This window comes from Bufo bufo, chromosome 2 (assembly GCF_905171765.1).
Source record: "Bufo bufo chromosome 2, aBufBuf1.1, whole genome shotgun sequence".
In the NCBI taxonomy this organism is placed as follows: Eukaryota; Metazoa; Chordata; class Amphibia; order Anura; family Bufonidae; genus Bufo; species Bufo bufo.
The window spans coordinates 67997104-68022113 of NC_053390.1; the positions used below are offsets into that span (position 1 = coordinate 67997104).

A 25010-nucleotide genomic window follows, 5' to 3' on the forward strand; every position below is an offset into this window, starting at 1 on the left:
TTTCCATTTTAATAATTTTTTTCCAGTTACAAAGCAAGGGTTAACAGCCAAAGCAAACTCAATATTTATGGCCCTGATTCTGTAGTTTACAGAAACACCCTATATGTGGTCATAAACTACTGTACGGGCACACGGCAGGGCGCAGAAGGAAAGGAATGCCATACGGTTTTTGGAAGGCAGATTTTGCTGGACTGCTTTTTTTTACACCTTGTCCCATTTGAAGCCCCCCTGATGCAACCCTAGAGTAGAAAATCCATAAAAGTAACCCCAACTAAGAAACTACACCCCTCAAGGTATTCAAAACTGATTTTACAAATGTCGTTAACCTTTTAGGTGTTCCACAAGAGTTATTGGCAAATGGAGATGAAATTTCAGAATTTCAATTTATTGGCAAATTTTCCATTTTAATCCTTTTTTCCCAGTAACAAAGCAAGGTTAAGAGCCAAACAAAACTCAATATTTATGGCCCTGATTCTGTAATTTACAGAAACACCCCATATGTGGTCGTAAACAGCTGTACGGGCACCCGGCAGGGCACAGAAGGAAAGGAATGCCATACGGTTTTTGGAAGGCAGATTTTGCTGGACTGGTTTTTTTGACACCATGTCCCATTTGAAGCCCCCCTGATGCACCCTTAGAGTACAAACTCCAAAAAAATTGGCCTATTTTAGAAACTACAGGATAGGGTGGCAGTATTGTTGGTACTAGTTTAGGGTACATATGATTTTTGGTTGCTCTATATTACACTTTTTGTGAGGCAAGATAACAAGAAATAGCTGTTTTGGCATAGTTTTTATTTTTTGTTATTTACAACATTCATCTAACAGGTTAGATCATATTTTTATAGACCAGGTTGTCACGGATGCGGCGATACCTAATATGTATACTTTTTTTTATTTATGTAAGTTTTACACAATGATTTCTTTTTTGAAGCAAAAAAAATCATGTTTTAGTGCTTCCATAGTCTGAGAGCCATATTTTTTTCAGTTTTTGGGCGATTACCTTGGGTAGAGTATTATTTTTGTGGGATGAGATGACGGTTTTATTGGCACTATTTTGGGGTGCCTGTGACTTTTTGATCTCTTGCTATTACACTTATTGTGATGTAAGGTGACAAAAATGGTTTAATTAGCACAGATTTTATTTTTTATATTTTACGGTGTTCATCTAAATGGTTAGGTCATGTGATATTTTTATGGAGCCGGTCGATACGAACACGGCGATACCAAATATGTATACTTTTTTATTATTTATGTAAGTTTTACACAATAACAGCTTTTTAAAAAAAAAAAATGATGTTTTAGTGTCTCCATATTCTGAGCCATTGTTTTTTTATTTTTTGGGCGATTGTCTTAGGGGCCCATTTTTTGCGGGATGAGGTGACGGTTAGATTGGTACTATTTTGGTGGGCAAACGCCTTTTTGATCTCTTGCTGTTGTGATGTAAGGTGACAAAAAAATGGTTTATTTAGCACAGTTTTTTTTTTTTTTTTTTTTACGGTGTTCATCTGAGGGGTTAGGTCATGTGATGTGTTTATAGATACGGTCGATACAGATGTGGCGATACCTAATATGTATACTTTTTTTCCCCCCCTATTTTTTACCAATTTTTTTTAACTTTATTTGGGGAAAATGACGTTTTTGTTTATTTTTTCTTGAAACTTAATTTTTGGGGGGGAAAACTTTATTTTTTCAACTTTTTTTTCACTTTATTTTTTGTCCCACTTTTGGACTTGAACTTTTGGGGGTCTAATCCTTTACAATGCTCTCCTTTACAAGGCTCTTCACCGGAAGGCAGCGCGATGCCTTCCTTAGGCATTGCGCTGCCTTCCATGCCATCGGGTCCCCCCCACAGCCCCATGGGGACCCGATGGCACCACCAACTACCGCCGCCCGCAAAATAAAAAGCCGCAAACCGCAGGTCTGAATTGACCTGCGGTTTGCGGCGAACTCCGACACGGGGGGGTCACGGGACCCCCCCGCGCATTTAGCCGCGGTGCCTGCTCAATGATTTGAGCAGGCACCATGTTCCGATCACGGCCCGCTGGGCGGCGGTGATCGGAACAACACATGACATACCGGTACGTCATGGGTCCTTAAGGACTCGGGAAACATGTCGTATCGGTACGTCATGCGTCCCTAAGGGGTTAAAAACAAAAAGATAGCATTTAGTAATTATAAAAAAATTAAAAAAACGAGGATGACAGGCAAATTTATAAGATTAGGCAGAGAGAGGCCAAACAAGTTATAAGAGCTTCTAAAACACATGCAGAAGAGAAATTAGCCCAGTCAGTGAAAAAAGGCGATAAGACATTCTTCAGATACATAAATGAAAAAAGGAAACTAAAACAAGGAATTACCAAATTAAAAACAAAAGAAGGAAGCTATATAGAATAAGATAAAGAACTAGCTGACTGCCTCAATGAATACTTCTGTTCAGTTTTTACAAAGGAAAATGAAGGAAAAGAACCTCAGTTAGGAAAGAAGACTAATGAATCTTTTGATGCATGTGTCTTTACAGAGGAAGAGGTTCTAAGTCAGCTGTCTAAAATTAATACAAATAAGTCACAGGGGCCTGATGGGATACACCCAAAGCTATTAAAAGAGCTCAGCGGCGAACTAGCAAAACCATTAACAGATTTAATTAACCAATCACTGGCAACAGGAGTCATCCCAGAAGATTGGAAATTGGCAAATGTTGTGCCCATTCACAAGAAAGGTAGTAGGGAGGAATCGGGCAACTATAGACCAGTAAGCGTGACATCAATAGTGGGGAAATTATTGGAAACCATACTCAAGGAGAGGATTGTGGAACATCTAAAATCCCATGGATTGAAAGATGAAAAACAGCATGGGTTTATTTCAGGGAGATCATGTCAAACTAATCTTATTGATTTTTTTGATTGGGTGACTAAAATAATAGATGGTGGAGGTGCAGTAGACATCGCTTAACTGGACTTTAGTAAGGCTTTTGATACTGTCCCACATAGAAGGCTTATCAATAAATTGTAGTCTTTGTGCGTGGACTCCCATATTGTTGAATTAGGCAGTGGCTGAGGGACAGACAACAGAGAGTTGTAGTCAATGGAGTATATTCAGACCATGGTCTTGTTACCAGTGGGGTACCTCAGGAATCTGTTCTGGGACCCATATTGTTTAATATTTTTATCAGAGAAATTGCAGAAGGCCTCTATGGTAAGGTGTGTCTTTTTGCTGATGACACAAAGATTTGTAACAGGGTTGATGTTCCTGGAGGGATACACCAAATGGGAAAGGATTTAGGAAAACTAGAGGAATGGTCAAAAATCTGGCAACTAAAATTTAATGTTGATAAGTGCAAGATAATGCACCTGGGGCGTAAAAACCCAAGAGCAGAATATAAAATCAGTGATACAGTCCTAAACTCAGTATCTGAGGAAAGGGATTAAGGGGTCATTATTTAAGAAGACTTAAAGGTAGGCAGTCATAGAGCAGCAGGAAATGCTAGCAGCATGCTTGGGTGTATAGGGAGAGGCATTACCAGTAGAAAGAGGGAGGTGCTCATGCCGCTCTACAGAGCACTAGTGAGACCTCATTTGGAGTACTGTGCGCAGTACTGGAGACCATATCTCCAGAAAGATATTGATACTTTGAAGAGAGTTCAGAGTAGAGCTACTAAACTAGTACATGGATTGTTACTGATCAGTCTATATAATCTTATCAACTGGCGCTTAAACACACGTGATGATGCTGCAGTGTAATAGCAGTCCCGTACCTGCTATACAAGACTTAGTACGGACCGGCCATACAAGACACAAATATATCTATAACAATGTAACACTGCGCGTCAAACTCTAGCGGTAAATATTTAAAACAGCTTATCTCCACCCTCCTATCTATCACGCCGATGTGAAAAAACAGCATAGACGCCTATATATGTCTCAGTGCCTACCTTGACATAGGTGTCCCAGCTGCTGTTACGTATCTCGTGCTGGTCTCTGCTTGGTAATTGCTGAATGAAGCAAATAAGGAGAGCGGGTCCCAGGGAAGGTGGCTGTAGCATGAACTATTAAACAATATTAAAGTTTTGGGAGCACGCCCCGGCCGGTGGCGTTATACTCCCGTTACCTTTCACTTGAGCTCACGTATGAGCGGGTGACGTCACCGTTAGTGAGCTACGGATGGCAGTGCGGATCTAACTCCCAACGCGTTTCGAGTACAAGCGGTACTCTTCGTCAGGGAACGTTACATTCACTGTGCATATGCTCACTATTTATAGACCATGCCACATGTCCATCTTCCCTAAGTGCGTTTCTTAATCAAAGCCGAACACCTCTATTTCAGAGTTCAGACCTTTTGGTAGCAGTGTATCTAGATTAAATATCCACTCAGACTCCCTTTTAGATTGTTTTTTTATATAGTCCCCACCACGGGCATCTGTTTCCACTTTCTCCACACCCATAAATGACATACCCTCTAAATGTCCTCCGTGTACCTCCATAAAGTGTCTAGATAAGGGGTGTCCTAATGATTTTTTCTTTATATTGTATATATGTTCACTTATACGTTTTTTTAGTGTTCTTTTTGTACGTCCGATATATAACTTGTTACAGGGGCATGAAGCGCCGCCAGAGGACGAGGCCCGCCCGGAGCTCGCCATTGGGGTGTATGCAGTCCGCCTCCCAATGTCCAACATATAGGTTAGCGAACCCCGGTGCGAACCTCGTCCCCATCGCGGCCCCCCACGTCTGTAAATAAAAATCAACCTTATATCTAAAATAATTATTTTCTAATATAAATAAAATGCATTCTCCTATGTATTCTATTTGTGAGCTATTTAGTTCCCCTTTTTGATATAAAAAATGTTTTGCTGCAGCACATCCTTTGTTATTTTCAATTATAGAGTATAACGATTTAACGTCTAAAGTCCCTATTATATAGCCATCTTTCCAATTTATATCCTTTAAAATCTGTAATATGTGGTTCGTGTCTTTTAAAAATGATGGCAGATACTGGGCACACGGCTGTAGGAACTGATCAATGTATTTTGATAGTGTACTGGTTAAGCTCTCAATACCAGACACTATTGGCCTTCCTGGCGGTTTTTGAACATCTTTGTGGATCTTCGGGTTTTGATAAAAAATCGCTACTTTTGGATTTTTGTTATCTATATATATACTTTCATTTTTATTTAAAATACCCTCCGTTTTACCTTTTTGTATCAGTTGTTTTAAGTCTTTTTTATACATGTCTGTGGGATCCTTTTGAAGAGATACTATAAGAAAAAAGAGAAAAATAATATAGAAAATAAGGAATATAGGAATGATAACGAAAATCCATATATACATACAGATTTAAAAATAAAATCTAGATTTGATCCTCTTAATGAATACTCCATACCAATTAATACCTTTTCGAATCTAGTAACCAGAGACATAAGGAAAACTAGAGAAGTCAATAAATATAGGAAGAACTATACAGGTAATATTACAAAGGCAGAAAGAGAAGCAATACAAAAAATGCAAGAAAACAATAAGATCATTATTCGTCCAGCGGATAAGGGTGGAGGTATTGTGATTCTTAATAAAGAGGATTATGATGAAGAAATTATGAATATTTTAGGGGATGATAAAACGTATAAACGCCTTAAAAAGGATCCCACAGACATGTATAAAAAGGACTTAAAACAACTGATACAAAAAGGTAAAACGGAGGGTATTTTAAATAAAAATGAAAGTATATATATAGATAACAAAAATCCAAAAGTAGCGATTTTTTATCAAAACCCGAAGATCCACAAAGATGTTCAAAAACCGCCAGGAAGGCCAATAGTGTCTGGTATTGAGAGCTTAACCAGTACACTATCAAAATACATTGATCAGTTCCTACAGCCGTGTGCCCAGTCTCTGCCATCATTTTTAAAAGACACGAACCACATATTACAGATTTTAAAGGATATAAATTGGAAAGATGGCTATATAATAGGGACTTTAGACGTTAAATCGTTATACTCTATAATTGAAAATAACAAAGGATGTGCTGCAGCAAAACATTTTTTATATCAAAAAGGGGAACTAAAAAGGCTCACAAATAGAATACATAGGAGAATGCATTTTATTTATATTAGAAAAGAATTATTTTAGATATAAGGATGATTTTTATTTACAGACGTGGGGGGCCGCGATGGGTACGAGGTTCGCACCGGGGTTCGCTAACCTATATGTTGGACATTGGGAGGCGGACTGCATACACCCCAATGGCGAGCTCCGGGCGGGCCTCGTCCTCTGGCGGCGCTTCATAGACGACGTCATTTTTATTTGGGATAAAGGGGAACATGCATTGCATGCATTTTTAGAGGATATTAATAAAAATGATTTTTACTTGGATTTTACTCTAACATATAGCAAACATGAAATTAATTTTTTTGATCTTACTATTTTTGCCACAGAAGACCATTTAAATACTAAAACCTACTCTAAACCTACTGACTCAAATAGCTATATCAACAGAGAGAGCTGCCATCTACCAAGATGGTTAGATAATATACCTAGGAGTCAGTTTTTGCGTTTAAGAAGAAATTGCACTGAAGTAAAAGAATATGAGAAGGAAGCAGAAATATTAGGAAATAAATTTGAAGCAAAGGGATACAATGGGGATAAAATAGAAACTCAGAAAAAAGAAGTCAAAATGATAGAGAGAGAAAAACTAATAATACAGAAGAAAGAGAATGAAAATAAAAAGAAAAAGAAACAAAAGGCATCAGAAATAAAAGACAAAATACCGCCCATTATAGTCCCGTACAATACACAAACATATATCCTGAGAAAAATTGTAAGGAAATACTGGGACATTTTGAGGGAAGACAGGATTGTAGGTAACCTGATACCATCAGCACCTGTTTTTATATATAAAAAGGCAGCCAATATAGGTAACAAAATCGCTTCCACCAGTAAGGGGGCGGGACTAATACTGAAAAAGAATAATAATATTATAACAAACCTACCACAAGGTGTTTTCCCGTGCAAAAGATGCGCACCATGTAAAAATACAATAAAGAATACAGTGAAAGTATTAAGTATAAAAAACCATGAAGGTAACTTTGAACAAAAAATAAGGGGACACATTTTGTGTAATACAGAAGGCGTAATCTATGCTATCAAATGCCCCTGTAACAAGTTATATATCGGACGTACAAAAAGAACACTAAAAAAACGTATAAGTGAACATATATACAATATAAAGAAAAAATCATTAGGACACCCCTTATCTAGACACTTTATGGAGGTACACGGAGGACATTTAGAGGGTATGTCATTTATGGGTGTGGAGAAAGTGGAAACAGATGCCCGTGGTGGGGACTATATAAAAAAACAATCTAAAAGGGAGTCTGAGTGGATATTTAATCTAGATACACTGCTACCAAAAGGTCTGAACTCTGAAATAGAGGTGTTCGGCTTTGATTAAGAAACGCACTTAGGGAAGATGGACATGTGGCATGGTCTATAAATAGTGAGCATATGCACAGTGAATGTAACGTTCCCTGACGAAGAGTACCGCTTGTACTCGAAACGCGTTGGGAGTTAGATCCGCACTGCCATCCGTAGCTCACTAACGGTGACGTCACCAGCTCATACGTGAGCTCAAGTGAAAGGTAACGGGAGTATAACGCCACCGGCCGGGGCGTACTCCCAAAACTTTAATATTGTTTAATAGTTCATGCTACAGCCACCTTCCCTGGGACCCGCTCTCCCTATTTGCTTCATTCAGCAATTACCAAGCAGAGACCAGCACGAGATACGTAACAGCAGCTGGGACACCTATGTCAAGGTAGGCACTGAGACATATATAGGCGTCTATGCTGTTTTTTCACATCAGCGTGATAGATAGGAGGGTGGAGATAAGCTGTGTTAAATATTTACCACTAGAGTTTGACGCGCAGTGTTACATTGTTATAGATAGTACATGGATTGCAGGATAAAACTTACCAGGAAAGATTAAAGGACCTTAACATGTATAGCTTGGAAGAAAGAAGAGACAGAGGGGATATGATAGAAACTTTTAAATACATAAAGGGAATCAACAAGGTAAAAGAGGAGAAAATATTTAAAAGAAGAAAAACTGCTACAAGAGGACATAGTTTTAAATTAGAGGGGCAAAGGTATAACAGTAATATCAGGAAGTATTACTTTACTGAGAGAGTAGTGGATGCATGGAATAGCCTTCCTGCAGAAGTGGTAGCTGCAAATACAGTGAAGGAGTTTAAGCATACATGGGATAGGCATAAGTATTCAGTATATTGGGCAGACTAGATGGGCCAAATGGTTCTTTTCTGCCGACACATTCTATGTTTCTATGTTTCTATGGTGGAAGCCGTTATATCGCACCACTCAATCAGTATTTTTTTAAAGCAGGTATATCACACCGCTCAATCAGCATTTTGTAGAAGCAGGTATATCGCACCCCTCAATCAGTATTTTGTGAAAACAGGTATATAGAACACCTGAATCAATATTTGGTGGAAGTAGGTATATCGCACCCCTCAATCTGTATTTTGTGGAGGCAGGTATATCGCACCCCTCAATCAGTGTTTTGTGGTAGCAGGTATATAGAACCACTCAAACAGTATTTTGTGGAGAAAGGTATATAGAACCCCTGAATAAATATTTTGTGGAAGCAGGTATATTGCACTCCTCTATCAATATTTTGGGGAAGAAGGTAAATAGAACCCCTTAATCAATATTTTGTAGAACCAGGTATATCGCACCCCTCAATCAGTATTTGGTGGAAACAGGTATATAGAACCCCCGAATTAATATTCAGAGGAAGCAGGTATATCGCACCCCTCAATCAGTATTTTGTGGAAGCCAGTGTATTGCAGGCCTCAATCAATATTTGGTGGAAGCAGGTATATCGCACCCCTCAATCAGTATTTTTTTGAAGCAGGTATATCGCACCCCTTAATCAATATTTTGTGGAAACTGGTATATATAGAACCCCTTAAACAGTTTTTTTTGTAGAAGCAGGTATATCACACCTTTCAATCTGTATTTTCTGGAATTAGGTATATAGAACCCCTTAATCAATATTTGGTGGAAGCAAGTATATCGCACCCCTCAATCACTATTTCGTCGAAGCCGGTGTATTGCAGGCCTCAATCAATATTTGGTGGAAGCAGGTATATCTCACCCCTCAATCAGTATTTTTTTGAAGCAGGTATATCGCACCCCTTAATCAATATTTTGTGGAAACTAGTATATAGAACCACTTAAACAGTATTTTGTAGAAGCAGGTATATCGTACCTTTTAATCTGTATTTTCTGGAATTAGGTATATCGCAGCTCTCAATCAGTATTTTGTGGAAACCGGTGTATCGCATGACTCAATCAGTATTTTTTGGATTTAGGTATATCGCACCCCTCAATCATTAATTTGTAGAAGCCGTTGTATCGTAGGCCTCAATCAATATTAGGTGGAAGCAGGTATATCGCACCCCTCAATCAGTATTTTTTGGAATCAGGTATATCGCACCCCTTAATCAGTATTTTGTGGAAACAGGTATATCGCACCCCTTAATCAGTATTTTTCGAAAGCAGGTATATAGAACACCTGTACCACAATTTGGTGGAAGCAGGCATATCGCACCTCTCAAACTCTATTTTGTGTGAGCAGGTATAATAAACGCCTTAATCTGTATTTTGTGGAAGCAGGTATATAGTACCCCTTAATTAATATTTTTTGGAAACAGGTATATTGAACCCCTTAATCAGTATTTTGTAGAAGCAGGTATATAGAACCCCTTAAACAGTATTTTATAGAAGCAGGTATATCGCACCTTTTAATATGTATTTTGTGGAGACGGGTATATAGAACCCCTAAGTCAATATTTGGTGGAAGCAGGTATATTGCACCCCTCAATCAGTATTTTCTAGAATTAGGTATATAGAACACCTTAATCATTATTTTGTAGAAGCAGTTATATCGCACCCCTCAATCAGTATTTTGTGGAAACAGGTATATAGTACCCCTGAATCAATATTTGGTGGAAGCAGGTACATCGCACCCCTCAATCAATATTTTTTGGAAGCTAGTGTATCGCAGGTCTCAATCAATATTTGGTGAAAAAAGCAGTTATATTGCGCCCATTAATCAGTATTTTGTGGAAGCCGGTATATGGCAGGCCTCAATCAATATTTGGTGGAAGCAGGTATATCCCACCCCTCAATCTGTATGTTGTAGAAGCAGGTATATCTAACTCCTCAATCAGTATTTTGTGGAAGCAGGTATATCGCACACATCAATCAGTTTTTTTTGCAGACAGGTACATAGAACCCCTGAATCAATATTTGATGGAAGCAGGTATATCGCACCCCTCAATCAGTATTTTGTGGAAGCTGGTATATATAACCCCTAAATCAGAATTTAGTAGAAGCAAATATATCGCACCCCATAATCAGTATTTTGTGGAAACCGATGTATCGCAGGCCTCAATCAATATTCGGTGGAAGCAGGTATATCGCACCCTACAATCAGTATTTTTTTGAAGCAGGTATATCGCACCCCTCAATGAGTATTTTGTGGAAACAGGTATATAGAACACCTGAATCAATATTTGGTGGAAGCAGGTATATCGCACTTCTCAATCAATATTTTGTGGAAATCGGTGTATCGCAGGCCTTAATCAATATTCGGCGGAAGCAGGTATGTCGCACCCCTCAATCAGTATTTTTTTGAAGCAGGTATATCGCAACCCTCAATCAGTATTTTGTGAAAACAGGTATATAGAACACCTGAATCAATATTTGCTGGAAGCAGGTATATCTCACCCCTCAATCAGTATTTTGTGGAAGCAGGTATATAGAACCCCTCAATCAGAAATTTGTGGAAGCAGGTATATAGAACCCCTTAATCAATATTTGGTGGAAGCAAGTATATCGCACCCCTCAATCAGTATTTTGTGAAAGTTGGTGTATCAGAGGCCTCAATCAATATTCGGTGGAAGCTGGTGTATCGCACCCCTCAATCAGTATTTTGTGGAAATTGGTGTATCGCATGCCTCAATCAATATTTGGTGGAAGCAGGTATATCGCATCCCTCAATCAATATTTTGTTAAAGCAAATATATTGCACCCCTCAATCAGTATTTTGAGGAAACAGGTATATAGAAAACCTGAATCAATATTTGGTGGAAGCAGGTATATCGCACCCCTCAATCTGTATTTTGTTGAGACAGGCATATCAAACCACTTAATCAGTATTTTGTGGAAGCAGGTATATCGCACGCCTCAATCAGAATTTTGTGGAAGCATGTATATCGCATCTTTCAATCTTATTTTTGTGAAGACAGGTATATAGAGCCCCTAAATCAATATTTGGTGGAAGCAGGTATATCGAATCCCTTAATTAGTATTTTGTGGCAGCCGGTGTATCGCAGGACTCAATCAGTATTTGGTGGAAGCAGGTATATCGCACCCCTTAATCAGTATATTGTGGGAGCAGGGAAATCAAACCCCTCAATCAAAATGTTGTGGAAGCAGGCATATCACACTCCTCAATCAGTATTAAGTGGAAGCAGTTATATAGAACCCCTTAAACAGTATTTTGTAGAAGCAGGTATATCGCACCTTTCAATATGTATTTTGTGGAGACAGGTATATAGAACCCCTAAATCAATATTTGGTGGAAGCAGGTATATTGCACCCCTCAATCAGTATTTTCTGGAATTAGGTATATAGAACCCCTTAACCCCTTAAGGACACAGCCTTTTTACACCTTAGGACCAGGCCATTTTTTGAAAATCTGACCAGAGTCCCTTTAAGTGCTGATAACTTTAAAACGGTTTGACTTATCCAGGCCGTTCTGAGATTGTTTTTTCGTCACATATTGTACTTCATGACACTGGTAAAATGGAGTCAAAAAAAAAATTTTTTTTGCACCAAAAAGTACCTAATTTAACAAAAATTTGAAAAAAATTTGCAAATTTCAAAGTTTCAGTTTCTCTACTTCTGTAATACATAGTAATACCCCCAAAAATTGTGATGACTTTACATTCCCCATATGTCTACTTCATGTTTGAATTGTTTTGGGAATGATATTTTATTTTTTGGGGATGTTATAAGGCTTAGAAGTTTAGAAGCAAATCTTGAAATTTTTCCGAAATTTACAAAAACTCAATTTCTAGGGACCAGTTCAGGTCTCAAGTCACTTTGCGAGGCTTACATTATAGAAACCACCCAAAAATGACCCCATCTAAGAAACTACACCCCTCAAGGTATTCAAAACTGATTTTGCATACGTTGTTAACCCTTTAGGTGTTGCACAAGAGTTATTGGCAAATAGGGAGGAAATTTGAGAATTTCATTTTTTTGTCTAATTTTTCATTTTAACCCATTTTTTCCACTAACAAACCAAGGGTTAACAGCCAAACAAGACTGTATCTTTATTGCCCTGACTCTGCCATTTACAGAAACACCCAATATGTGGCCGTAAACTACTGTACGGCCACACAGCGGGGCGTAGAGTGAAAGGTGCGCCGTTTGGTTTTTGGAAGGCAGATTTTTATGGACTGGTTTATTTACACCATGTCCCATTTGAAGCCCCCTGATGCACCCCTAGAGGAGAAACTCCCTAAAAGTGACCCCATCTAAGAAACTACACCCCTCAAGGTATTCAAAACTGATTTTACATACGTCGTTAACCCTTTAGGTGTTGCACAAGAGTTATTGGCAAATGGCGATGAAATTTGAGAATTTCATTTTTTTGCCTAATTTTCCATTTTAACCCATTTTTTCCACTAACAAAGCAAGGGTTAACAGCCAAACAAGACTGTATCTTTATTGCCCTGACTCTGCTGTTTACAGAAACACCCCATATGTGGCCGTAAACTACTGTACGGGCACACAGCGGGGCGTAGAGTGAAAGGTGCGCCGTTTGGTTTTTGGAGGGCTGATTTTGCTGGACTGTTTTTTTGGCACCATGTCCCATTTGAAGCCCCCCTGATGCACCCCTAGATTATAAACTCCATAAAAGTGACCCCATCTAAGAAACTACACCCCTCAAGGTATTCAAAACTGATTTTACAAACTTTGTTAACCCTTTAGGTGTTGCACAAGATTTAATGGAAAATAGAGATACAATTTCAAAATTTCACTTTTTTGGCAGATTTTCCATTTTAATATTTTTTTTCCAGTTACAAAGCAAGGGTTAACAGCCAAACAAAACTCATTATTTATGGCCCTAATTCTGTAGTTTACAGAAACACCCCATATGTGGTCATAAACAGCTGTACGGGCACACGGCAGGGCGCAGAAGGAAAGGAACACCATATGGTTTTTGGAAGGCATATTTTGCTGGACTGGTTTTTTTGACACCATGTCCCATTTGAAGCCCCCCTGATGCACCCCTAGAGTAGAAACTCCAAAAAAGTGACCCCATTTTAGAAACTACGGGATAGGGTGGCAGTTTTGTTGGTACTAGTTTAGGGTACATATGATTTTTGGTTGCTCTATATTACACTTTTTGTGCGGCAAGGTAACAAGAAATAGCTTTTTTGGCACAGTTTTTTTTTTTGTTATTTACAACATTCATCTGACAGGTTAGATCATGTGGTAATTTTATAGAGCAGGTTGTCACGGACGCGGAGATACCTAATATGTATACAATTATTTTTATTTATGTAAGTTTTACACAATGATTTCATTTTTAAAACCAAAAAAATGTTTTAGTGTCTCCATAGTCTAAGAGCCATAGTTTTTTCAGTTTTTGGGCGATTATCTTAAGTAGGGTCTCATTTTTTGCGGGATGAGATGACGGTTTGATTGGCATCTATTTTGGGGTGCATATGACTTTTTGATTGCTTGCTATTACACTTTTTGTGACGTAAGATGACAAAAAATGGCTTTTTTTACACCGTTTTTATTTTAATTTTTTTACGGTGGTCATCTGAGGGGTTAGATCATGTGATATTTTTATAGAGCCGGGCGATACGGACGCGGCGATACCTAATATGTATACTTTTTTTTTATTTATGTAAGTTTTACACAATGATTTCATTTTTGAAACAAAAAAAATCATGTTTTAGTGTTTCCATAGTCTAAGAGCCATAGTTTTTTCAGTTTTTGGGCGATTATCTTGGGTAGGGTATGATTTTTGCGGGATGAGATGACGGTTTGATTGTTACAATTTTGGCGTACATGCGACTTTTTTGATCACTTTTATTACCTTTTTTGGGAAGTAAGGTGGGCAAAATTTCAATTTCATCATAGTTTTTTATTTTTTATTTTTATGGTGTTCACCGTTCGGGTAAAGTAACATGACCGTTTTATAGATCAGGTCGTTACGGACGCGGCGATACCAAACATGTGTAGGGAATTTTATTTTTTTCATTTTTTATCAGTGATAAATGTGTTTTTTGATTTTTACTTTTTTTTCACTTTTATTCACTTTTTTTTGACCCAGACCCACTTGGTTCTTGAAGATCCAGTGGGTCTGATGTCTGAATAATACAGTACAGTACAATATATATTGTTCTGTACTGTATTTTACTTACACTGAACAGATCTATGCCTTTCAGCACAGATCTGTTCAGCACCATGGACAGCAGGACGCCTGAGAGGCGTCCTGTTGCCATGGGAACCTTCCCCGTCTGCTCAGAACTTCGCAGACGGGGAAGGGTAAGGAGGGGATCTCTCGGGGGCTCTCTGGGGGCTCTCTCCCTCCCCATCGGGGGGCTGCAAAGGCCCAGCAGCCCCCCGATGGGAGAGGGAGGGAGCTCCCTGCGCTGTTAACCTTTTCCATACAGCGGTCCGTACGGACCGCTGTATGGAAAGGGTTAAACGGCTGACATCGCATCGCAGATGTCAGCCGTTTATACCAGGGTGCCAGCAATGTGCTGGCACCCTGGTATCCCCACTAGACACCAACGATTATACAAGGGGAGGCGGGCGGGGGATCGCGATCCCGCCTGCCGCACCGCCCGCCTCCCGCACCGCCCACACCGCCCGCAACCCTCCCCCTGCACCTCCCGCCACCATAAAAATCATTCGGGGGTGCAGGGGGGGGTGAATAAAACTTTTTTTTTAGGCATATAAAGTTTCTGATCCCCGCGGTCAGGGACTGCGGGGACCAGAAACTTCAGAAATCGCAGCAAACCGCAGGTCTGAATTGACCTGCGGTTTGCCGCGATCGCCGACATGGGGGGGTCACGGGACCCCCCCGCGCATTTAGCCTAGGTGCCTGCTCAATGATTTGAGCAGGCACCGGGTTCCGATCACTGCCAGCCGCACGGCAGTGATCGAAAATACACAGGGCGTACATGTACGCCCTGTGTCCTTAAGTACCAGGGCACAAGGGCGTACCTGTACGCCCTATGTCCTTAAGAGGTTAATCATTATTTTATAGAAGCAGGTTTATCGGACCCCTCAATCAGCATTTTGTGGAAACAGGTATATAGAACCCCTGAATCAATATTTGGTGGAAGGAGGAATATCGCACCCCTCAATCAGTATTTTGTGGAAACCTGTGTATCGTAGGCCTCAATCAATATTTGGTGGAAGCAGGTATATCGCACCCCTTAATCAGTATTTTTTGGAAGCAGGTATATCGCACCCCTCAATCAGTTTTTTGTGGAAACAGGTATATTAAACGCCTTAATCTGTATTTTGTGGAAGCAGGTATATCGCACCCCTTTAATCAGTATTTTTTAAAAGCTGGTATATAGAACCCCTCAATCAATATTTTGTAGAAGCAGGTATATTAACTCCTTAAGGACACAGCCTTATTTCACCTTAAGGACCAGGCCATTTTTTGCAAATCTGACCATTGTCACTTTAAGTAGTGATAACTTTAAAACGCTTTGACTTATCCAGGCCATTCTGAGATTGTGTTTTCGTCACATATTGTACTTATGTAAAATGGAGTCAAAAAAATTCATTTTTATTTATAAAAAAATACCAAGTTTCAATTTCTCTACTTCTATAATACAGTCGTGGCCAAAAATTTTGAGAATTACATAAATATTGGAAATTGGAAAAGTTGCTGCTTACGTTTTTATAATAGCAATTTGCATATACTCCAGAATGTTATGAAAAGTGATCAGATGAATTGCATAGTCCTTCTTTGCCATGAAAATTAACTTAATCCAAAAAAAAACTTTCCACTGCATTTCATTGCTGTCATTAAAGGACCTGCTGAGATAATTTCAGTAATCGTCTTGTTAACTCAGGTGAGAATGTTGACGAGCACAAGGCTGGAGATCATTATGTCAGGCTGATTGGGTTAAAATGGCAGACTTGACATGTTAAAAGGAGGGTGATGCTTGAAATCATTGTTCTTCCATTGTTAACCATGGTGACCTGCAAAGAAACGCGTGCAGCCATCATTGCATTGCATAAAAATGGCTTCATAGGCAAGGATATTGTGGCTACTAAGATTGCACCTCAATCAACAATTTATAGGATCATCAAGAACTTCACGGAAAGAGGTTCAATTCTTGTTAAGAAGGCTTCAGGGCGTCCAAGAAAGTCCAGCAAGCGCCAGGATCGTCTCCTAAAGAGGATTCAGCTGCGGGATCGGAGTGCCACCAGTGCAGAGCTTGCTCAGGAATGGCAGCAGGCAGGTGTGAGCGCATCTGCACGCACAGTGAGGCGAAGACTTTTGGAAGATGGCCTGGTGTCAAGAAGGGAAGCAAAGAAGCCACTTCTCTCCAAAAAAAAACATCAGGGACAGAATGATCTTCTGCAGAAAGTATGGTGAATAGACTGTTGAGGACTGGGGCAAAGTCATATTCTCCGATGAAGTCTCTTTCCGATTGTTTGGGGCATCTGGAAAAAAGCTTGTCCGGAGAAGAAAAGGTGAGCGCTACCATCAGTCCTGTGTCATGCCAACAGTAAAGCATCCTGAGACCATTCATGTGTGGGGTTGCTTCTCATCCAAGGGAGTGGGCTCACTTACAATTTTGCCCAAAAACACAGCCATGAATAAAGAATGGTACCAAAACACCCTCCAACAGCAACTTCTTCCAACAATCCAACAACAGTTTGGTGAAGAACATTGCATTTTCCAGCACGATGGAGCACCGTGCCATAAGGCAAAAGTGATAACTAAGTGGCTCGGGGACCAAAACGTTGACATTTTGGGTCCATGGCCTGGAAAATCCCCAGATCTTAATCCCATTGAGAACTTGTGGTCAATCCTCAAGAGGCGGGTGGACAAACAAAAACCCACTAATTCTGACAAACTCCAAGAAGTGATTATGAAAGAATGGGTTGCTATCAGTCAGGAATTGGCCCAGAAGTTGATTGAGAGCATGCACAATCGAATTGCAGAGGTCCTGAAAAAGAAGGGCCAACACTGCAAATACAGACTCTTTGCATAAATGTAATGTAATTGTCGATAAAAGCCTTTGAAACGTATGAAATGCGTGTAATTATATTTCACTACATCACAGAAACAACTGAAACAAAGATCTAAAAGCAGTTTAGCAGCAAACTTTGTGAAAACTAATATTTTTGTCATTCTCAAAACTTTTGGCCACGACTGTACATATTAATACCTACAAAAATAGTTATTACTTTACATTTCCAATATGTCTACTTCATGTTAGGATTATTTTGGGAACGACATTTTATTTTTGGGGGACGTTACAAGGCTTAGAAGTTTAGAAGTAAATCTTGAAATCTCTCTGAAATTTAAAAAAACCACTTTTTAAGGACCAGTTCAGATCTGAAGTCACTTTGTGAGGCTTACATAATAGAAACCACCCAAAAATGACCCCATTCTAGAAACTACACCCCTTAAGGTATTATAAACTGATTTTACAAACATCGTTAACCCTTTAGGTGTTCCACAAGAATTTATGGAAAATAGAGATACAATTTCAAAATTTCACTTTTTTGGCAGATTTTCCATTTGTATATATTATTTCCAGTTACAAAGCAAGGGTTAACAGCCAAACAAAACTCAATATTTATGGCCCTGATTCTGTAGTTTACAGAAACACCCCATATGTGGTCGTAAACAGCTGTACGGGAACACGGCAGGGCGCAGAAGGAAAGGAATGCCATACGGTTTTTGGAAGGCAGATTTTGCTGGACTGTTTTTTTTTACACCTTGTCCCATTTGAATCCCCCCTGATGCACCCCTAGAGTAGAAACTCCATAAAAGTGACTCCATCTAAGAAACTACACCCCTCAAGGTATTCAAAACTAATTTTGCAAACGTCATTAACCCTTTAGGTGTTCCACAAGAGTTATTGGCAAATGGAGATGAAATTTCAGTATTTTTACATTTCTATTTCTTGGGAGATTTTCCATTTTAATCCATTTTTTCCAGTTACAAAGCAAGGGTTAACAGCCAAACAAAACTCAATATTTATGGCCCTGATTCTTTAGTTTACACAAACACCCCATATGTGGTCATAAACTGCTGTACGGGCACCCGGCAGGGCGCAGAAGGAAAGGAAGGCCATACGGTTTTTGGGAGCAGATTTTGCTGGACTGTTTTTTTTTACACCATGTCCCATTTGAAGGCCCCCTGATGCACCCCTAGAGTAGAAAATCCATAACAGTAACCCCATCTAAGAAACTTCACCCCTCAAGGTATTCAAAAGTGATTTTACAAACGTCGTTAACCCTTTAGGTGTTCCACAAGAGTTATTGGCAAATGGAGATGACATTTCAGAATTTTTATTTTTTTTGCAAATTTTCAATTTTAATCCATTTTTTTCAGTTACAAACCAAGGGTTAACAGCCAAACAAAACTCAATATTTATGGCCCTGATTCTGTAGTTTACAGAAACCCCCCATATGTGGTTGTAAACTGCTGTACGGGCACACGGCAGGGCACAGAAGGAAAGGAATGCCATACGGTTTTTGGAAGGCAGATTTTGCTGGACTGTTTTTTGACACCATGTCCCATTTGAAGCCCCCTTGATGCACCCCTAGAGTAGAAACTCCAAAAAAGTGACCCCATTTTAGAAACTAGGGGATAGGGTGGAAGTTTTGTTGGTACTAGTTTAGGGTACATATGATTTTTGGTTTCTCTATATTACACTTTTTGTGAGGCAAGGTAACAAGAAATAGCTGTTTTGGCACCGTTCTTTTTTTCATCTGACAGGTTAGATCATGCGGTATTTTTATAGAGCAGGTTGTGACAGATGTGGCGATATCTAATATGTATACAATTTTTTTTATTTATGTCAGTTTTACACAATGATTTCATTTTTGAAACAAAAAAAATCATGTTTTAGTGTCTCCATAGTCTGAGTCAGTTTTTGGGCGATTATCTTAGGTAGGGTCAAATTTTTTGCAGGATGAGATGAAAGTTTGATTGGCACTATTTTGGGGTGCATATGACTTTTTGATCGCTTGTTATTACACTTTTTGTGATGTAAGGTGACAAAAAAATGGCTTTTTTTACACAGATTTTATTTTTATTTTTTTACGTTGTTCACCTGAGGGGTTAAGTCATGTGATTTTTATATAGATCCGGTCGATACGGACGTGGAGATACCTAATATGTATACTTTTTTTTATTTATGTAAGTTTTACACAATGATTTCATTTTTAATACAAAAAAAAATCATGTTTTAGTGTCTCCATAGTCTGAGAGCCATAGTTTTTTCAGTTTTTGGGCGATTATCTTAGGTAGGGTCTAATTTTTTGCAGGATGAGATGAAAGTTTGATTGGCACTATTTTGGGGTGCATATGACTTTTTGATCACTTGCTATTACACTTTTTGTGATGTAAGGTGACAAAAAATGGCTTTTTTTACACAGATTTTAATTATATTTTTTTACGTTGTTCACCTGAGGGGTTAAGTCATGTGATTTTTATATAGATCCGGTCGATACGGACGTGGCGATACCTAATATGTATACTTTTTTTTATTTATGTAAGTTTTACACAATGATTTCATTTTTGAAACAAAAAAAAATCATGTTTTAGTGTCTCCATAGTCTGAGAGCCATAGTTTTTTCAGTTTTTGGGCGATTATCTTAGGTAGGGTCTCATTTTTTGCAGGATGAGATGACGGTTTGAATGGCACTATTTTGGGGTGCATATGACTTTTTGATCGCTTGCTATTACACTTTTTATGATGTAAGGTAACAAAAAATTGCTTTTTTTACACCGTTTTTATTTTAATTTTTTACGGTGTTCACCTGAGAGGTTAGGTCATGTGATATTTTTATAGAGCCGGTCAATACGGATGTGGCGATACCTAATATGTATACTTTAATTTAACAGCTTATTTTTTTTTATTTTTTGGGCGATTGTCTTATATAGGGGCTCATTTATTGCGGGATGAGGTGACGGTTAGATTGGTACTATTGGTACTATTTTGGTGGGCATACGCCTTTTTGATCGCTTACTGTTGTATTTTTTGTGATGTAAGGTGACAAAATATTTTTTTATTTTGCACATTTTTTTTTTTTTTTTTTTTTTTTACGGTGTTCATCTGAGGGGTTAGGTCGTGTGATATGTTTATAGAGCCGGTCTATACGGATGCGGCAATACCTAATATGTCTACTTTTTTTTCCACCCTATTTTTTACCACTTTTTGTTAACTTTATTTGGGGAAAATTACGTTTTTGTTTTTTTTTTACTTGAAACTTTTAATTTTTGGAGGGGAAAACTTTATTTTTCAACTTTTTTTTTACTTAATTTTTTGTCCCACTTTGGGACTTCAACTTTTGGGGTTCTGATCCCTTTTACAATGCATTCCAATACTTCTGTATAGGAATGCATTGGCTGTATGAGTAATATTGTGTGTATTACTCATACAGCTTCCGGCCTGTGAGATCCGCGCAGCGGTGATCGGAAATACACAGGGCATACAGGTGTGTCCTTAATTACCAGGACATCAGGGCATACCTGTACGCCCTGTGTCCGTAACAGGTTAAACGCCTTAATCTGTATTTTGTGGAAGCAGGTATATCGCACCCCTTAATCAGTATTTTTTTAAAGCAGGTATATAGAACCCCTCAATCAATATTTTGTGGAAACAGGTATATTAAACGCCTTAATCAGTATTTTGTGGAAGCAGGTATATTGCACCCCTTAATCAGTATTTTTTTAAAGCAGGTATATAGAACCCCTCAATCAATATTTTGTAGAAGCAGGAATATTAAACGTCTTAATCTGTATATTGTGGAAGCAGGTATATCGCACCCCTCAATCAGTATTTTGTGGAAGCAGGTATATCAAACCCCTCAATCAGAATTTTGTGGAAGCAGGAACATAGAACTTCTTAAATAGTATTTTGTAGACGCAGGTATATCGCACCCCTCAATCAGTATATTGTGGAGACAGGTATTAAGAACCTCTAAATCAATATTTTGTGGAAACAGGTATATCGCACCCCTCAATTAATATTTTGTTGAATCAGGTAAATCGCACCCCTCAATCAGTATTTTGAGGAAACAGGTATATAGAAAACCTGAATCAATATTTGGGGGAAGCAGGTATATTGTACCCATCAATCTGTATTTTGTGGTGACAGGCATATCAAACCTCTTTATCAGTTTTTTGTGGAAGCAGGTATATTGCACGCCTCAATCAGTATTTTGTGGAAGCAGGTATATCGCATCTTTCAATCTTTATTTTGTGGAGACAGGTATATAGAATCCCTAAATCAATATTTAGTGGAAGCAGGTATATCGAATCTCTTATTTAGTATTTTGTGGAAGCCGGTGTATCACAGGACTCAATCAGTATTTGGTGTAAGCCGGTATATCGCACCCTTTAATCAGTATTTTGTGGAAGCAGGTAAATCAAACCCGTCAATCAAAATGTTGTGGAAGCAGGCATATCGCACCACTCAGTCAGTATTTGTGGAAACAGGTATATAGAACACCTGAGTCAAAATTTGGTAGAAGCAGGTATATCGCACCCCTCAATCAGAATTAAGTGGAGGCAGGTATATAGAACCCCTTAAACAGTATTTTGTAGAAGCAGGTATATCGCACCTTTCAATCTGTATTTTGTGGAGACAGGTATATAGAACCTCTAAATCAATATTTGGTGGAAGCAGGTATATCGGACCCCTCAATCAGCATTTTGTAGAAACAGGTATATAGAACCCCTAAATCAATATTTGGTGGAAGCAGGAATATCGCACCCCTCAATCTGAATTTTTTGGAAGCAGGTATATTGCACCCCTTAATCAGTATTTTGTGGAAGCAGGTATATCAAACCCCTTAATCAGTATTTTGTAGAAGAAGGTATATCATACCCCTCAATCAGTTTTCTGAGGGGTCAACAGGTATATCACACCCGTTATATACCCTTTATATAGCTGCCGTATCACACACAACTGCTGCACACAAAAAAATGTACTCTAATATATTTTCTATGTTAGAAAGTATATTATAAGAATGTCACACCCCTCAGTATTTTCAGTATTTCACACCTATACCAGTCTTAAAAATGACTTTTGTGGCCCTATTAGCTAGCGTTTCGTTTCCCTAACAGTCTGTCCCTGCTCCACAAAGCAACATCTCCCTACAATGGCAAAACACAGAATGTAAAATGGCTGCCATTTTATAGAGTGGGGGTGTGTCCATGTGCTGAAACATCTCAATTGGCTGTCCTGTCACACCTGATGGATGTGTCATGGGTCAAAGTTCGGCACAATGCAAAATAATATGGCGCATGCGAACATTGTGATATGTTCGCAAGGGCGAACTGCAAACGACCGCCGGGCGAACTGCAAGGCCATCTCTACCACCAACCACTTTTTTTCCACCTGTGGTAGCTCCTCATTCTTATCTTACTCCTCCATGGGACTTTCTCTTCGTGGGTCCCCAACAAACATAGGCCAGTCTGCAAGATGAGTAAGGCTACTTTCACACTCGCGTTAGGTGCGCATCCGTCATGGATCTGCACAGATGGATCCGTTCAGATAATGCAAACATCTGCATCCATTCAGAACGGATCAGTATGTATTATCTTTAACATAGCCATGACAGATCCGTCTTGAACACCATTGAAAGTCAATGGAGGACTGTTCCGTTTTCTATTGTGCCAGATTGTATCAAAGAAAACGAATGAGTCCCTGTTTACTTGCATTGTGTGTCAGAATGGATCCGTTTGACTCAGTTTCGTCAGATGGACACCAAAACGCTGCAAGCAGCGTTTTGGTGTCCGCCTCCAAAGCGAAATGGAGACATAACAGAGGCAAACTGAGTCAAACTGATGCATTCTGAGCAGATCATTTTCCATTCAGAATGCATTACGGCAAAACTGATCTATTTTGGACCGCTTGTGAGAGCCCTGAACGGATCTCACAAATGGAAAGCCAAAAACGCTAGTGTGAAAGTAGCCTAACCTGTTCTTCCACTAACATCCCCTGTTGCATGACCGTGAGTGTATGTTCTAAGATAAATATGAGAAGGATAACATTGTTTATACCATAGTTGTCCCTAATGACAAATTGTTTGGCCTCTTCGAATGGCTTCAGTGCACAACAGTGTCTCTGATAAACTGCCACTGCCTGACCTTATAACAACACATGCTCCCTGCTGAGGTGATCTGGTGCATGACAAAATCATTCACAGCTTTACATTGCTCATACAGATGGTCTAACATGTGCAAAGTGGAATTCCAGCGAGTTGGAACATTGGGTAATATGCAGGTCACTGCAAGTGCATGAGAGCGTTCTTTGCCACATACAGTCTCCTGGACATTGCCAGCACCTTCCGCAACTCAATTTACTGTTTTTAAAAGCTTTGCACTACTAGGTTTATCATGTGTGCCATGTAGACAGCATTTTTGAATTCCCCTAAATCGACCACCATGTTACGTCAATTGTCACTGACCACCTTGCTAGGTTGGAGTCAGCAGGGAGACACCCAATGGGATGTCAGAACTATTCTGAGAGGGAGAAGCAGCAACTGATTATGATGATGCCAAGGACACTGTGATGTACTGTATGTAGATTTGGTCTGGCTGCCACAAAGAAGATTGCGAGAAGGAGGATGCTCTTGTTGTGCTAGCTAGTGGCCACTTCCATTTTCCCACCCATTGGGTGATGCTGACATATGTGCTGCAATACAGCCATGGTGCCTATGTTTGTGTTTGAATGCCTACAGCCTATTTTAATCTTGCAGATCTTGCACATGTCAATGCTTTTTTCTTCCAGAAGAAAAAAACTTGGCTGATGTCTGGCACATTTTGGGCCTGCGCCTATAGTATCAGCAGCATTGCCAGTTCCGGAAGCATATCTGACCCTGGCAGTTGTTTGGGAGGTTCTGGCCATACACTGTCTCTGCTATTTATTGCTGCCACCACAATCCTTCTCTAATAGTGTTGAGCGTGAATATTCAAATATCTAATTTTTTTTGCAAATATCGGCACTTCGCTAATTCGCGAATATTTCAAATATATTGCTACACTGCGTGCAGAATTATTAGGCAAATGAGTATTTTGACCACATCATCCTCTTTATGCATGTTGTCTTACTCCAAGCTGTATAGGCTCGAAAGCCTACTACCAATTAAGCATATTAGGTGATGTGCATCTCTGTAATGAGAAAGGGGTGTGTTCTAATGATATCAACACCCTATATTAGGTGTGCATAATTATTAGGCAACTTCCTTTCCTTTGGCAAAATGGGTCAAAAGAAGGACTTGACAGGCTCAGAAAAGTCAAAAATAGTGAGATATCTTGCAGAGGGATGCAGCACTCTAGAAATTGCAAAGCTTCTGAAGCGTGATCATCGAACAATCAAGCGTTTCATTCAAAATAGTCAACAGGGTCGCAAGAAGCGTGTGGAAAAACCACGGCGCAAAATAACTGCCCATGAACTGAGAAAAGTCAAGCGTGCAGCTGCCAAGATGCCACTTGCAACCAGTTTGGCCATATTTCAGAGCTGCAACATCACTGGAGTGCCCAAAAGCACAAGGTGTGCAATACTCAGAGACATGGCCAAGGTAAGAAAGGCTGAAAGACGACCACCACTGAACAAGACACACAAGCTGAAACGTCAAGACTGGGCCAAGAAATATCTCAAGACTGATTTTTCTAAGGTTTTATGGA

General features: G+C 39.3%; 1 protein-coding gene across 1 annotated transcript in view; it reads right to left on the minus strand.

Annotated features, from left to right (window-relative positions):
• Positions 1-25010, minus strand: part of LOC120990704 — an 82972-nt gene that overhangs the window by 44569 nt on the left and 13393 nt on the right. Inside the window, exon 3 of the mRNA XM_040419610.1 lies at positions 5191-5253. Within this exon, the coding sequence (XP_040275544.1) occupies positions 5191-5253 (63 nt within the window). The remainder of the gene's footprint in view (positions 1-5190; positions 5254-25010) is intronic.